The 17,456-nt window shown below is 34.9% G+C and overlaps 1 protein-coding gene across 2 annotated transcripts in view; it reads left to right on the forward strand.

The window, feature by feature from the left end:
* The window catches only part of Foxj3 (forkhead box J3), a 113,834-nt gene that overhangs the window by 87,947 nt on the left and 8,431 nt on the right, over positions 1–17,456 (forward strand). The window contains exons 6-9 of one of the 2 annotated variants that reach the window (XM_076860628.2): positions 46–147; positions 7,302–7,430; positions 10,024–10,198; positions 13,386–13,802. In XM_076860628.2, the coding sequence (XP_076716743.1) occupies positions 46–147; positions 7,302–7,430; positions 10,024–10,198; positions 13,386–13,802 (823 nt within the window). The remainder of the gene's footprint in view (positions 1–45; positions 148–7,301; positions 7,431–10,023; positions 10,199–13,385; positions 13,803–17,456) is intronic. The other variant, XM_076860629.2, reaches the window with a different exon arrangement.

The raw sequence follows: 17,456 nt of genomic DNA on the forward strand, positions 1-17,456 counted from the left end.
TGGATATATGAGATAATAATTATTTATTTTGTTCTTATATTTTAGGCCTCAACTCCATATAGCATAGATTCAGATTCTTTGGGAATGGAGTGTATTATTTCGGGAAGTGCCTCTCCAACTCTGGCAATCAACACTGTGACTAACAAAGTAATTTCATTTTTTAAACATTTTTTAAATGTCCTTGAATAATACATTTAATTTGCTTTTATAATGACAATAGAGTTTTAAGGTGGTGTAGCTTTGTTTACCCTGTACATGCAGCTTTAAAACCGAATCCAGAATGTTTTACGGTATGCACAAATTAAAAGAAAATATTTCTCTGGAGAAATTGGAATGTGCTTATTGGGAAGTTATATACTAATTTAAGTTCTTGACTCTGCTAGTTTCTGTTGTTAGAATATTTGAGCAAGCATTTTATTGGATCAGTTTGTTTCAAAACTTTAGTTACATCTCCTCATATGTGGTTGAAAAAAAGAGTCAAATTCTGGGGAGTTAGCAGACTCTAGTATATAATAAATAGTTGGGCAACCTTATAGGGCTCATTGGAACAGTGGTCAATCTATATTTATGTATTGAGGTCTAGGAACATACCCAGAAACAGTATATGGTAGTCTGCTGCATTTTTTGTGATGCAAGGGTTAAAACTTTGTGCCAGGTCATTAGATAGGTAGTGGGATACTAATGTCTCTTCTTTCAAATAGTATTTAACTCTTTACAAGGTAATATTTTAATCTCATACCTTAAAACTCTAAAAAGGTCTGGGAAGTTCATGAAATAATTTAGTTTATGAATGTATTTCCTCTCCAACCAGAAATGAATTTCTTAAAGCCATATCTCATACTCACGCTCACACATTGTCAGTCTTACTCTCACTTTCCTCCACTGGCTTTCACACACACTTTCTTCTGTCTTGGCTTTCGCTGGCACTTGCATTATTTTTCTTTTTCTTTCACTTGCTCAACAAACACATAAATACAAATACCATACAAATTTACACCATTGTAGTAATGTAGTATGCATAGAATCTTTTTGTTGGTAAAATGAATAAACAGAAGACAGGTTTACAGATAATCAGAGTGACATAATCAGATTTCCAATTTAGGAAAGAAACTGGCAGATGATGTATAGAGTAATGGTTTTTCCCACATGACAGTCTATGTAATGATCACATCACATCACAATCACTTAGGAAGGGCTTTTTTTTCCCCCCTGCTGCTGGTGGTAATACCAGAATTTCAATGCTGTCTTACCAAGTTTTACGCTATTCTTATGAAAAAGGCCTAGAAATTTGTCCTTTTAAATATCATATCTATTCTGGCCAACTAGCCTGGAGAAATTCTGGTGAAGTGGTCTGATTGAAATCAGAAATTTCTAATAGGTGGTTATTAGGAAGCAGTTAGAAAGTAGTAATGCTGAGATTTTTTGAGGCAATAAAGTAGTGTCAAAGGGGATGGATTTTTGGACATCTCCTTTTAGATACAGAGTAGCTAGTATCAGAAAAACCTTTCTGCCTATCTATAAAATACAACCCCCCCCCCCCCACACACACACACACACAAGTCATGCACATGATAAAAAAGAGGAAGGAGACATTGGGACCAAGACAACTTTATAGTTATTTCAGGGACCAGGATCTTTGAAAAGGTGAACACATTGAGATAAGCCCTGCAAATTTCCTTGTAATTCGTGGTCTTGCCAGAAGGACAGTACCATGGTAAATACTCTAGGTTTTCAAGATGTCAGGACAGAGGTTTTGTTCTGTAGCAGCATACAAAAATAGAGTAGTTTCAACTGTTTTAGAATGATAGTTGAATATTCTTGCAAGAAAAAAAACTGAATTTTGTTTTGGCGGAAGATAACACCATCCAGAACTTCTGTGATGTCATAAATTGTTGATTATAATTTCACACCTTACAAACCATTGCTCTGGATTACTTAAAAAAAAACAACAACTAAAAGAATATACAAGTACTAATAAAAAAAAATAATAAATCCTTAGCTAATCCAAAAGTAGGAAGAGAAGGAAACAATGGGAACAAAGAAAGACAAATAATATTTAAATCTAATTACATTAGGAAGTATATTAAATGTAAATACATTAAATACTCAATTTAAAAGATTATCAGGCCAAATTAAAAGACTCTTAACTATGTGATGTTTATGAGATATATTTTAAATGAAAAAAAGACATATTACTAAAAGTAAAGAGTTATTTTATTATGAAAACTATGTTAATATTAAACATATATATCATGGAGTTTTATTTAGCCATAAAGAAGACTGAAATTATGTCCATTTGCAGAAAAATGGATGGAATTTGAGAGCATTATGTGAAGTGAAATAAGCCAAACTCAAACTTCTTCAGGAAGTTAAGAGTCATGGTTTTCTCTCATATGTGGAAGCTAAAGGGAAAAGGAATGGGGTGTCAAGGTGTGTGTAGTGGGGAACGTTTCATGAAAATAGAAGGGAGACCAGTGGAGTAGATGAAAAGGAACAGGGAGAAGAAAGGGAGGTAGTGTGGAATGAAATTGCCTAGTTTTTTTTTTTTTTTTAATTGTTGTTGTTATGTGCAGGTACAAATCTGTAACAGTGAATCCAACTATAATGTATAATTACAATGCATTGATAAAAATAATTTTTAAAAAGATATCTATAGATAGAGCCTTAGAGCCTTAATAAATAAATTTAGCAAGGATTCTTGTTAGACGATCACTATTTGATTTTAGGAATCAGTCGTACTAACCACAGACAGAAAATAAAATTTAGAAGGTAGCATTTATGTTAGCAATTCAAAAACATTAAGTACTGAGGATGAACTTTATAGAAAACTAAAAATTACTGAGGTAAAACAAAGGAGGTATAACTAAATAGATGTATAATTTTCATGCAGAAAACTATTGTTAAGTGTGGTATTGGCATAAGAAGAGACCCAGAGCAGAATTAAGTGGTGCTATATCAATGGGGAAAAATAAAACTACAAGCACATATTGTGTATAAAATCAATTTCAGGTGGATTTAAGACCTAAATATAAACAATAAAATAATGAAGTTCTCAATTAGACCCCACCCCCCATAAAACAATAATTTTTAAGGAAAGATGGATGGGACTGAGGGTGTAGCTTCTATCCTTGGAACAAAGACATAGAAATAATCACCCTTACAACAAAGTAGAGAAAAAATGAAGTCTTTAAGTGACATTAAAATATGAGGAAAGAAAGATAAATAAGAAACTCTAAGTATCTCAGTCAAAAAAGTGAGGAGGGGGATGGGAATGTGGCTCAAGCGGTAAAGCGCTCACCTGGCATGCGCGGCACACTGGGTTTGATCCTCAGCACCACATAAAGATAAAATAAAGATGTTGTGTCCACCGAAAACTGAAAAATAAATATTAAAAAATTCTGTCTTTAAAAAAAAAAAAGTGGGGAGGACTGAGGATGTATCTCAGTGGTAGAGCATTTTTGTAGTGTATAAACTGCAAATAAAGTTGCACATGATGTCAGTGTGTCTAGAGACATAACTAGCTCCACCCCTAAGTTCATTTAAAACAATAGAAATTGTAAAGATTAAGAACAGATATTAATGCAGTGAAAAACAAGACTTTGTGAAAAGAAAATCACACAATATATGATTCCACTTATAGATAGCCCAAAACAGGAAATCCTAACAGTAATGATAGAAGTCCACATAGCAGTTATCTAGAACAGGAAATGTGGAAGGATCATCAGTTAACTTTGAAGAATGATTGTGAGAGTGCACAAGTAGGGCTCTGGACTGCTGGTACTGTAGTGTGTCAGCAATTCTCAGACTTTGATTGGTCTGTGGATGTATGGATAACCAAGACCTTTATAGGGATTCCATGAGATCAAAATTGTTTTCTTAGTAAAAGATATTTTATTTGTCTTTTTCTTTGTATTTGCATTTTTATTGCTGTGGCAAAAGAGATGGTGTGTACACCTGATGGCATTTTAGGCATCCATCAAGGCAATAACATGTAACTATATAGTCATTGTATTCTTTACTGCTGTACACTGAGTTTTTAAAAAATACGCTCACTTTACTTTGGAAAAGTAGTTTTTTTTTTAATATTTAGTTTTTAGTTATAGCTGGACACAATACTTTTATTTATTCTTATGTGGTGCTGAGGATCGAACCCAGGGTGCACGCATGCTAGGTGAGTGCTCTACCGCTGAGCTACAACCCCAGCCCTGTAAAAGTAGTTTTATTAAGTTGTAGCCTTTGAGTTCACATCTTTTTAGTATACCATGGGATGACATGGGAGGATGCAAGAAGCATTTCTACTACATACTGGCATGCATTGGTTGCTTTTCTTAAAAAGCATTTTTGAGATTTGAGTTGGAAGCTCAACTGCCTAGTGAGTTCATAGATCACTATTTTTACTTGAAAGAACAACTGACAATGATTACTTAATTTGAATACTTTGTCAGATACTTTCTTGAAAATGAACAAAGTGAGTCTGGTCATTTCAAGGAAAACAGTTGATCATGTCTGTTTCCTGTGGTAAAATTTGAGCTTTTGGGGTGTGGGGGGAGAGAATTTGGGGAGACATATTCACTACAGTGAGTTTGATTCCCAGTTTTTTTTTTTTTTAACATTTTTTAGTTGTAGGTAGACACACCTTTATTTTATTTTTATGTGGTGCTGAGGATCAGACACAGTGCCTCACACATGCTAGGCAAGCACTCTACCTCTAAGCCACAACCCCAGCCCCTGATTCCTAGTTTTTAAAAAGATTTTTCTAATGAGATTGGGATGATGTTAAGAAGTCTAATTTTTGATGTTGTAAGATGAAATACATCAACATAGGGAAGGTCTACATAATTTGGCAAATCATTATTTTTAAAATGACCAATATATGATGTTATAAAATTATGCATGGATAACATGTATGAAGACATGAATGGTGTGCATGTACTGTGTATACAACCAGAGATATGAAAAATTGTGCTCTATATGTGTAACATGAATTGTAATGCATTCTGCTGTCATATATAACAAATTAGAATAAAAAATAAATAAAAAATATGCATGGATAAATGGTCCATTCAGAGTACAAGCAGAACAGTGTATTTTAATGGAACAGAGCATAAAAAATTTATCGCCATGGTTTCATATTGCACATTGCAGTTTATCTTTTAAAAATTGCCACTTGAGCCATGTAGTAGCCATACTTGTAATCCCAGTGACTCAGGAGGCTGAAGCAGGAGGATTGCAAGTTTGAGGCCAGCTTGGCAACTTAGTGAGACCCTGTCTCAAATGAAAATTAAAAAGGACTAGAGATGTAGCTCAATGTGAAGCCCCAGTACTGCCAAAACAAACATTTGTTGTGTGTTGGGAGTATCAAGGGAGGGTATCCACAGTTATATGTAAAGTTGATTAAAACATTCCTCTCTTTACCAAGTTTTCTTTCTGTACTTCCACTCAAACAATACTCTGGAACAGATTAAATGTGGAAGCAGCTACGAGAATCTCACTGTTTTCTATTAAGCCAGACAGTTAGATTTATAAAGATGTAAAACAGTTCTACTCTTTGCATTTTACTTATTTATTGGGGAACATATGTTCATATTAACATGTAAATTGGTCTTGTAATTTTTTTTACATGAATTAATTGAGAATTTTTAAAGTTATACTTTCAGATACTCCAGTTTCTGATAGATGTATTAATATGAACAAAACCCCCTTGGCTCCTTAATTTTTAAGACTGAAGAAAGAGGTAGGAGATCAAAGTTTGAGAAGTACTAGTCTTTACTTTGATCTGGTAGTGATTGTGTGGGATATACATCTTGCAAAAAATAAAATAATTTGTGCAATTTACTCTTTTTATATTGAAAAAATGTTTATGTTCTATCCAAGTAAAACAAAAGGAGTTGTCCAAAATGATGAAGTATTTCTGGCTTGAGTGGTAGGTACTGAGCATGAATAGGAGAGAATGAGCAGCTGAGAAAATGACCATGGGATGTTTGAAATTTGTTGTTAATGTTTTATAGCTTTTAAATTATTCATAGGGTTCTATAGGGTTTGTTTTGTGAAATTTATACTGTAGTTATTCTCCAGAAAAATCTTGGCCCGAATTTTCTTTATTATTTTTTTCTTTTTTTCCCTAGACATTTATTTCTAGCACATGTGAATGTGGGACAGTTTGGTTTTTGCCTTCAGTATAGAGATATATGTACCTAGTTTTTCATGTGTTCAGCTTTTCTTTTTCTTTTTTTGGCAAATGTTAATGAACATTGAGCATAACCCTGTTTTCAGCACAGAGAGGATGATCAATTAAATTAGTTGCTAAATTTGAAAATCTCACTGTTTTCTATTAAGCCAGACAGTTAGATTTATTAAAATTTACTAGTAAATAACTGCGTATAGAGCAGAAAGCTGTATGTTGTTTTCAGTTATTTATGGAGATTTCAAGAAGGTAATAGTCTAGTGGCAGATAAAAATTTGCTACAAATTAGTTAGAACATAGAGGCAAATTTATCAGTTGTTCTTGTGGAAGAGTAAGTATTAGAAGGAAAAGTGGAGATTAGCATCTGAACAGAACCTTGAAGGACATGTATGGCTAGTTTTCTGTTAGCTTTCTTTCTAATTGAAAACTACAATGATTATTATAGATAAACTGAAGAACTGTACTAATATACCTTATCAATGACAAAAGTCTACAGCAGTTCCCAGCCCCTGCCAGTTAACCATTGTTAAGAATTTAACATCCAGTCGTTCACATCTAATGTGTACATTAGCATATTATTTTTTAAAATTAGATCGCATATTTATGGTTTTATGTGTATATTGGACATTATTTCTAATTTGTAATACCATCAACACTGGTGTGTATGATTCTTTTTTTTAAATCCTAGAGTTTTTTTTGTTTGTTTGGTGTTTTTCATGCCTAAGATTTTGATAGAACAGTGAGTTTAAAGTTTAAACAAAAATAAATGTGTACATTATAGAAATGTTTAACAGTAAAAATCTATAATCTTATTATAGGCATAATTTTTGTTAATTATTAATTAGGTTTTTGTGTTGTTAATAAATTTTGCCTGGTAAATTGAATTTATGTACTTCTAGACAGACATGACCTTTAGTTGAAGAGTATTGAGCAAATTATTTCATGAAGAATATGGAGTTAAAAATGAGAAGCATGGAATTTGATTAATAGGGAAGACCACTGATGTTTTATCTCCTTGCCACATGCCTGCTCAATTGTGTTTTTTGTAGAATTGCTGTAAAAGTACTTTTTATTGTAGGAACTATTTATTCAGTTGATGCTCTTCTTTTCATTCCAGGTAACATTGTACAATACTGATCAGGATGGTAGTGATAGCCCACGCAGTAGCCTTAACAACAGTCTCTCAGACCAGAGTTTGGCATCTGTTAATTTGAACAGTGTTGGGAGTGTGCATAGTTATACACCGGTAAGTCTCAGTGAGGTTGGCTTCTTTTTGGATAATCATTTAGTGCTTGAACGAAACCAAATTTAATTAAAATGCAAAAAAGAAAAACCAAAAAACAAAGAAACATCTTTTTCACTAATCAGTTTATTAATTTAATAAGTATAGCAGATCTCTACTTTGGTAATATTTTAATTTGGTACTTGTATTTTACTGAGTTAGAAAGAAATATGTGGATGGTTGTGCTGTATTAAACACTTTATCTGTTCTGTGCCTAAACAAAAAGCAATTAGAATGGGGAAAAAATATACTGTAGTGAATCATAGTTGATGATATTCTCATTTTTCTTTGGGGGGAAAAAAACAATGCTATAAAGGAACCTTATACCTGTGTATAAGTAATGCCAGTGTGCTAATTTGTTACCTATTACATGATCATTGGATTATCTGATATTTCTTTGCAAACATCTACTACTATCCTTACAGTTGGACAGAGAATGAAGCGTAAGAATTGCACACTACATTGTTCATCAGTATAACTTCCATCTCACCAAATAATTCCTTGTTCCAAACTGAGTACATTAGGAAATATGTAAAAGGAGGGACTTGAGATAGGAAAATAATGCAAGGGAAACAAAAACTCAGCAGAATTAAAGTTCACATTAAATGTAAGAAAAAATAAATTTTACTCTTCAAAATTACCTTAAGTGTTTTGGAAAAATATTATTCTCAGAATGCAGAAGAAACAGAAAAGGGAATAAAAATATGTAAAAGAAGACAATAAATATGGAAAACTAGAATCTTAAGTGTCCGTGCTGAAGAAACCCAAAAAGGTCGTACAGAGTCAGTTTTCAGTAAGAGATCTTGAGTTCTAAGAAAAATTAGTAGGAAAAAATTTGTATTTATATACATTGTGGCAAACTTAAAAATTTGAAAAGTAATCATTCCTATAAATATCCTGACAGAAGAAAAAGTTACATATAAAGAAACACAAATCAGGCTTATCTTCAGTTCTCCTAAGTGTTAGCAGATAATGGAGTACTGTACAGTTTTGAGGGTGTAGATTTGGAATAACAAATTGTACCCACCCAAAATGAATTAATTTAAAGACTTAGTCCTGATGGCGTCATGATAGAAAAAAGAACATTTGGAGCATTGATGCAAACTAAGCAAAAATTTAATGATTTTAAATTGTTAAGTACAAAAAAACTTGAGATGAATAGAAATCTAAGTATACAGAGTCCAATATCACAAAATACAATAAAAGGAAAACATTACAGAACATTTATAGAACTAGGTGACAAAAGTGAAAACTAACAAGTCTGTTATACTTGTTAAATGGGTTTTTAAATGGGTTAAGCTTCCCTATTGAAAGGTAGACATTGTCGACTATATTTTCATTTAATAACAAGATGTCAAGTGGTTAGGTAATCCTTAAGAAAGAGTGGTAGTGGCTGCTGCTCCTTGGGTTTGTCACAGGTGTACAAATTAAACCTGTAAAGATAGTGAATCCTCATGGAATGAGGCGGTTTTATTACTTATATAGACTGTTTGAAGTCTATGCAAGACTTACTCTAAGTATATAATGAATCTGTGTAAGTAATATACAATATGTAGTCATCATCATGTAAGCCAGATCATCATAGTATCAGTTCCCTGCATCCCACACAACCACACAAAACCAGTAAATAGAAATGACAGACTACAGAAAGTACTGAGTCACTCTATAGTGGAAGAACAGATAGCTGTACCTTTCCTGGGAGACAGATGAGAAAGATGCAAAGCTGCCCCGTGGTCACTTCACACAAGACAGGAGAGCAAATGAGAATTTGCTCTGTAAGACCGCTTGTTATCTCATGTTCCAAGGTAATTAAGCTGTTCCCCTAAGGTTTAAGTCGTCCTCCCATTGTACAGTGCCCATATGGTGTTCATGGTGACTGATAAGGTCACCAGGGGCCAATGGTGGAGCCATGTCCTAAATAAGATTCCCATTCACAGCCTGCTTTACCACTGAGCCAGTTCCCAGTACCTCCTTTGTTTTTTATTTCTTCATTTCTTATTTACCTTCAATTTCATTAAAAATAAAAATTCTTTTAGAAATGAAGAGTTAGGCATATTAAAGCTCCATGCTTTTTTGGGCAATGCCACACATCTGCTCACAGTACTCATGGTATTTGAGTTTATTTTCTTAAAGAATAGTTGTATAAATGAAGGAAATGTTAGTAGCTTCATAGTGTAATAGAATTTGACACCAAATTGTTTCTGTAGAAATCAAGATAATTCTACAGAAATGGAAGGTTTCAGCTCTTAACTCATTATATTTGTATCATCTTTGGCATCATTTTCCCCCCTTTTTCTTTGAATGTGGAAGTTGTATTAGATTTCTATGGTTCTTTAAGATCCGCATTAATGATTTTGCTCTACCCATAAGGGTACCGCCAGCTAGAGAGTGTCCAAAAGACATTTGATTTCTTTTGGATTTCAGTGTTGAATGTTGACACTCATGTTTTCTGTTAAATGTGTCATGTAACAAACCAATTGCAATATAAAGCCACCAAGTTAGTTTTTTATATATATATATATATATATATATATTTTTTTTTTTTTTTTTTGGTTAGGTGACAAACCATCCAGAACCAGTCTCTCAATCATTAACTCCTCAGCAGCAGCCACAATACAACCTTCCAGAACGAGACAAGCAACTACTTTTCTCAGAATATAATTTTGAAGATCTTAGTGCCTCATTTCGGAGCCTTTATAAGTCAGTTTTTGAGCAGTCACTTAGTCAACAAGGTGAGTTTTTTCAAATATCTTTTTTGTAACATGAATTTTATGGAGAAATGGTCTTTTAATTATTTTCACACAACAGGGGTTGTAGTTTCTTAATTTTAGATATTATTATTACATTCAGGATCAGATAATTTCCTTTTGCCTTTTGTGCTGTCACTATGCTCTGTATGTGTTTAGTCTGTGTATATTTAGTCAGGCACAGGAATGGCAGAAAAATTTCATCTTGTATGCCAACTTTAGTTACTAAAGTGTCCTGGAGCACTAAGTTGACAAATTCTGACTGTATCTATACCATGTGGGAAAGACTGTCATGATTAATTAGTGATATTTGGAATGTGAAGTGTTTGGTGAATGAGGCACCACAAGAATGAATGGGCCTTGCTTCTGTTCTGACTAGCATTAACAAAGGGGTAGCTATTGGACTTTAGTAGCATGAAGTTTGTGGTTTTATGAATGCTACTTACAAGTGAATATACTAGCTAGTGGTAGATCTGAATCATTTTACACAACATACTAAAATCAGATGTTAATCCTGAAAGGTAGTATATAGTATTGCATTCCCATCAGATGTTAGATTATTGCTATAGTGTATTCTTGTCACATTAATAACTGGTTTAATTTTAGTCAGTCATTTGTTAGGGTCAAAATGTTGTATTTTTTTCTCACATAGAATATTAGTCAGAAATTGTTGGGAACTATACTACTGAAGCATTTCCAAGTTAATTGTCAGGTTAACTATTTATACCCTATGTTTTATTCCTTTCCTGTTGCTATAACAAAATAACCCAAGAGAGAGAAATTTATAAATAGAAATTTATTTTTCACAAGTTTCTGAAGGCTGAAAAATCCAAGATGAAGGTAGATTGGTATCTGGAGAGGGATTGTACTTCATAGATGGCACCTTCTAGCTATGTTCACACATGTTGCTGAATTCTGCATTCTCACATGGCAGAAGAGAGAGAAGGGCAGAAAGGAATTAGCTAGTTTCCTTGAGCTCTTTTAAGGCACTAATTCCTAACCACCTCCTAAAGGCCCTAACTCCTAATATTGTATATCACCTTGGGGGTTGAGTTTCAACATGAATTTTGAATGAAGTATACATTTAAACCATAGCACCCCAAATTTACCTGTTGATAACAATGAACAAAATAGACAAAAGTCCTTGTCCTTATAGTTTACTTTTTAATGCTTATTTGTCAGATATAAAAGTTAATGTTATATACTAATGTTATACATTAATTGATGAATATGATAGCTTGTATACAAATTGTATTTTTGTTCAGTAATTTTGAAGTAAGAGTCATGTTTTCTCAAATTTTGTCTTAAATGTTTTATCTATGAGAGTATAAAAAGAACTAATGTAAGATTTTTCTAAACATATCCAGCCTTCATAATATAATAGAAAAATACTGATTTTGAAATAACAATGGTGATAAATTCTGAAGTCCATAGTTCCATCTTATCGCACTATTTTTAGAAAGGAGCATTGTTAGGAATTCTGGGTTCTAGTGCAGGTTATACCATAATTCCACCTCTCCATACCTCAGGATCCCCATTTATAAAATGGGGATTGGACTAGTCAGGGGTTTTTATATTGTTCCCCTCAGAGCCCTTGGCTTTTATAAAGGTTTTAGCAGGTGAAGGAGGAGAAATGTGCAGATGGAGAGGGAAATCTAGCAGCTTCCTTCCCTGACTTCAGAAAAAGCAACTTTGGGTTTCTGGGGAGATATTTTGCTTTGTTTTACTTTATTTAAAAATAATTTGAGATTAAAAATATGATGTAGGTCACCTATCAGTTCTATCACAATTTTAGAATGTTAGAATTTTATTAGAAATAAATTTTTTATTTCATCTTCCTGTGTAATAACCCTTTGGTTCCCCATAAATGACAATTTTCCAAGGCCAAGATAGAAATTTTTTTTTTTTTTTTTTCTTTCTGGTCCTGGGAACCAAAGCTAGAACCTCATGCCTGCTGGGAGAGCACTCTGCCATTGATCTACACCCCCAGCCCCAAGAATTTTTTAACTCTTCTACCATCAGAACCTTAACTTGTCAGGTTTTGTTTTGTTTTGCTTTCACTGGGCCCAAGTACAGTTTTATTATTAACTAGAAATATGAGAACAAAATCATTGTTAAAAAACTCTTGATTCTTTTTATTCACTGATAAATATCTTTTGAAAAAAATTTTTTCCTCCAATAGAGAATGCTTTATATTTGGTGCAGTAAAACATTGTATGGACTGTCCTTTGGGATATGAAAATAGCCTAGCTATGTAGAACCAAATGTTGCAGTAAGATTTACTAACTACTTCAAACCAGACATGCATTATTTAACATCAGGCACTTCTGACCTAATCATTTTCATAGCAACTAACATGTACTGAGCTCTTCTTGCATTTGCACCAAGACATGTAATCCTCACAACTCTTTCAAGTGGGTACTATTACTGTGCCCATTTAGAGGTGAGATAATTGTGGTTCATAGAAGTTAGTAAACAACAGTGGAGAGGTTTTGATCCTTTACTTTCTGGTAATATAAAGTATGCAGTTTTAGCCCCTTAACTCCATGTACTTCAAGAATATTCCATAGAATAATGAAGAAGAGTGGAGGTGGCTCTTTTGCTTAGTCTTAGGGACGTTAGCCACTTAGGATATAATGTTTTTGGAGTAGTCAGAGATAAAAAATATGAAATAACGAGGCTTTATTTCTCACCTTATCTTCAAAGTCTTGATCTTCATACCCATAGAGAAACATCCTGAATGTGACTCAACACCTTTCCATGTTTTCCCCAGTATTTACTCAGCTTTGAAGACTTTAACTCAGACACTGGGTTTCCAAGGAAGACTTCTCTCTGTATCTCTAGCCCATTCTTAGCTAAATAGACAAGGAGCTAAACTATTGTAATCCTTTGTATACTTTTGCTTAAGTACTTAAATCGTGGGTCATAATCTTGTTAAATGTCTTTCTCTCTCTAAACCATGCACTACTCAGGGCAGGAAATGCTGTTTTTTACTCTTATCAGTAATCCCAGAGCTTGGTGTTTGAGATGTTCTATAAACACTTGTTAAACAGAACCACTGTTGCTTCCTAAGACAGGAATGCTTTGCTTTCTAAAAATTTTGCAGATGTTTGACATACAGTACAATTGAAATCTGACCGTGAATGATGTTGCTCTCTTTGACTGTTTGTAGGTTTGATGAACATCCCTTCTGAATCTTCCCAGCAGTCCCACACTTCGTGTTCCTATCAGCACTCTCCTAGCAGTACAGTGAGCTCTCACCCACACAGCAACCAAAGCAACCTGACCAACAGTCATGGCAGTGGCCTCAACACCACAGGCAGTAATTCTGTTGCACAAGTCTCACTGTCCCACCCCCAGATGCACACACAGCCATCTCCACATACACCCCATCGACCGCATGGTTTACCACAGCATCCACAGCGTCCCCAGCACACGGCACCACACCCACAGCAACACAGCCAGCTCCAGTCCACTCACCCTCAGCACCCCTCTCCACATCAACACATACAGCACCATCCGAATCATCAGCATCAGACGTTAACACATCAGGCACCCCCACCCCCACAACAGGTATCCTGTAATTCTGGTAAGTTTTCATCTACTGGCATGTATATGGCTAACTGTGAATTAAGATCTGTTCTTTGTTATTTGGGCCTCATGTAGCATTTATTTCAAACCCCTTTCACTTGTCTCCTTTTGTGTTTACTTATTGTAATCCTATAGTTGCAACTCGTTTAACCTATAAGTTGATCTGGAGATTTTCCCAGTTTGAATTTACTATGGAGCTAGGCACGATGGGTACGCCTATAATCCCAGCAGCTCAGGAGGCTGAGATAGGAGAACCGTGTGTTCAAAGCCAGCCTCAACAACTGCGGGGCGCTAAATAACTCAGTGAGACCCTGTCTCTAAATAAAATACAAAATAGGGCTGGGGCTAGGGCTAAGTGGTTGATTGAGTTCAATCCCTGGTACCAAAAAAAAAAAAAAAAAGAATTATACTATGGTATCATAGCCAAACTCAGTAACCCTCATAGGCTTATTCTTTTGGCCACTGCTTCCAATGAGACTTTGAGAAGAAAATGGAAGCTGGGTGTAGTGGCACATGCCTGCAATTCTAGTGATTCAGGAGGCTGAGAGAGGAGGATCATAAATTTGATCAGCAACTTAGCCAGACCACAACGGTGGGGGTCTGGAGATATAGCTCAGTGGTACAGTGCCTCTAGGTTCAACCCTCAGTACCCCCAAAAAAGGAGTGTGTGGGATGAATAGTCTTTCTAATCTCTTGTGATGCAGTGTGATTCTAAAAGAACAGGTTTGTGTCAGAAAGACCTGTATTTTAATCCTCAGTATGGCTGTACCCTTGGGCAAATTACTTAACTTCTTTTGTCTTGTTATTAGCTTGCGTATAAAAATGAAACTAAAATTCTGTGGTGTACAATGTTATGAGAATCATTTGAGAATATAGATGCAAAATGCCTAGACTAACACTTTTCATATAATTATTCATGCCTATACCTCCTCTTCTTATTGTTGCCAAGTATTTGATCTCATAGGATGAAAGATTGTAAAGGAAAAAAACATTATTTATATCCTGCCCCCACTTCCTGTCCCCCCAAATCTGTTGCTCTTAAAATAAATCTTCACGAGCTGAGTGTGGCAGCGTATACCTGTAATCCCAACTGTTCAGGAGGCTAAGACAGGAGGATCACAAGTTACAGGCTAGTATGGGCAATACAGCAAGACACTTGCTCAAAAGAGAAATTTTAAAAAGGGCTGGAAATTCAGCTCAGTGATAGAGGAGCACTCCTCTATTCAATCCCCAGTACTGAAGGGAAAAAAAGAAAGGTATGTGTTGATGGTTTCTGGCAAGGTACCTCACTGACATTGTTCAAAGCCAGACAATCTTTGCACTATGGAACTCCAAGGGAGTGCCATGGAATGGACTACAAGGTGAATGCAAAGTACAGGTCCTTTCAGGCAGTTGTGGCGCATGTCCATAATCCTGGCTGTGTGGGTGCTTTGAGGCAAAAGGATTACAAGTTTGAGGCCATCCTGGGCAACATAAGAAATATAAAGGGCCTAAGGATAGCTCAGTGTCAAGATTGCTTGCCTAGCAGACACACAGGCCCTGGGTTTGCTCTCTAGCAAATACATGTGTCAGGTCCTTCCCTCAGCTTGTCTAGCTGATCTCTTACCAACTACTGGGATTTTTTAAAAATTATTTTATTGGTTCTTCTTAGATATACATAACAGTGGAATCTATTTTGATCAAATTATACAAGCATAGGATATATTTTCTGATGAGATCTTTGTCTTGGAAGGAATATTTCTAAATACTAGACAGCGCTGGTTCTTATCCACCAGTTAAAAATTGATCATCATTTTAGGCACTTGGACTGTTGTAAAGAAAATGAGTTTAGATATAGTCTCTTATAAGTTTTGGGGGAAGAATTATGAGATAAGGTAAAGAAATTCAAACAGATGTTTAAGTATTTTGTTTGACTTTCTTTTTCTGGTTAGTAATTCTAAGTATATTCTAAAGGTAAAATAAAAATAGTGAACTGGGGCAGTGGCACCTGCCTGTAATCTCAATGACCCAGGAGTCTGAAGCAGAAGAATCACAAGTTTGAAACCAGTCTCAGCAACTCAGTGAGACCCTGTCTCAAAATAAAAAGTGTTGAGGGTGTAGCTCAGTGGTAGAGCACCCCTGGGTTCAGTCCTCTCCCAAAATGCAAATAGTTCTTGCTTTAGTGGAATATTTCCTAAACATCTTGAAATTATTTTTAGATATACACCTAGAGAAAAAAATTATATAAAAATAAGCATTTAAACTTCTTTAGGGTCAAGTCAGTTACTATTGCCTGCCTTTAAATACCAGTATGTTTTTCAGAAATTTAAGCCTTTCCTTAATATGATTATGGGGATTGACTAATGAGTAGAGATTGGGCATCAGCAGAAGTCTGTGGTACTCAGTCATACCTGCCTTTTCATTTAGTCTAATGATTGCCAGGAAATAAAAAGGTACTGTTAGAGCTGAGAACAATTTATGATGTGCCTTTGGTAGTCTATTAGCCAGTGGTAGCTTGCCCAGGAAGAAATAGACTTCACTGTGGGAAGGAATAATTACTACAGTTGTGACAATAATTCATCCCTGTAAATGATTCATTTTTGTTTGAAAGAATGGACTAAGCAGGTTATCTTAAATAGGGAGGAAACAAGAAAGGAATAGAAGTGGTTTGAGTGCTCATTATGTACTAGGCAATATCTCATTATCCTCCCAAATCATCACATTTTATAGATAGGAAAAGTACAAGTTTCCTCAATATCACATTACCATTAAGTGGTATAAGTGGTTTTTATATCCTGACCTGCCTGACTTTGAAGCCTGTGAGCGGTTATTTTAAAAGGAATAAAATCAGTGGACATTTACTAAGTTGAATGGGTAGGGTATGCTCCCCTACTATCTCTGCATTGTTTATATTATTAGTATGGCTTATCAAATAAGCATTTATCAAAGGAGCCCTCCTCTTGCTACCCCCATTGTATGTGAGGGTGGAATCAGTCATGGCAAGAATGCCCTAGTTCCTAGCATACTATTGTTTCAGTAAGCCTTTGTGCTACTCTGATCTTCTGATTAAGAGATCTGGATTCTAGTACTGCTTTGGCTATCTATTACCTAGGTGACTTTAATCATAAAATTCCTTTGAATCTTGGTTTTCTTATCTGAAAAGTTCTTAGACTAGAGGATCTGAGTATGATAGACTTGAATGTTTGTGGCTTGTTTGGGGCATTAATTAAATTCTCTTCCTCCAACAAATTTCTCCCTGAATTTATGGGTTCTTGAGGGAAAAAGGGTGGGTCATGTTGTCTCTGGTTCATTGTTTATTTTTAAAAACCCATATTGGAAGAATTTTTTAAGTAACCAAAAGTTGATATAACTGAGAGTTTCTGTGAGATTTTTTTCTTAAAACAATCTTTTTTATTAGCTCTCGCCTTTATCCTTTTAGAAGTAATCCTAAAAACAGTAACTTAGCAGCTATCCCTAAATGGATGATTTTCTTCCTCTATTTAACACCTTCTCATTGAGGACAATTCTTTTCTCATGGTCCCTGCCCAGTGCCCACTTTGTTGTAGAGTGTGAAGTCTTAAATTCTCCTGATGATGTCACATTCTGCAGAGGACATCATTTCTAACTAGAAATGTCCTGACCTGGATTCATTAGCATTTCTTACAGAAGTCTC

Source organism: Callospermophilus lateralis, chromosome 7 (genome assembly GCF_048772815.1).
Source record: "Callospermophilus lateralis isolate mCalLat2 chromosome 7, mCalLat2.hap1, whole genome shotgun sequence".
Lineage (NCBI taxonomy): Eukaryota > Metazoa > Chordata > Mammalia > Rodentia > Sciuridae > Callospermophilus > Callospermophilus lateralis.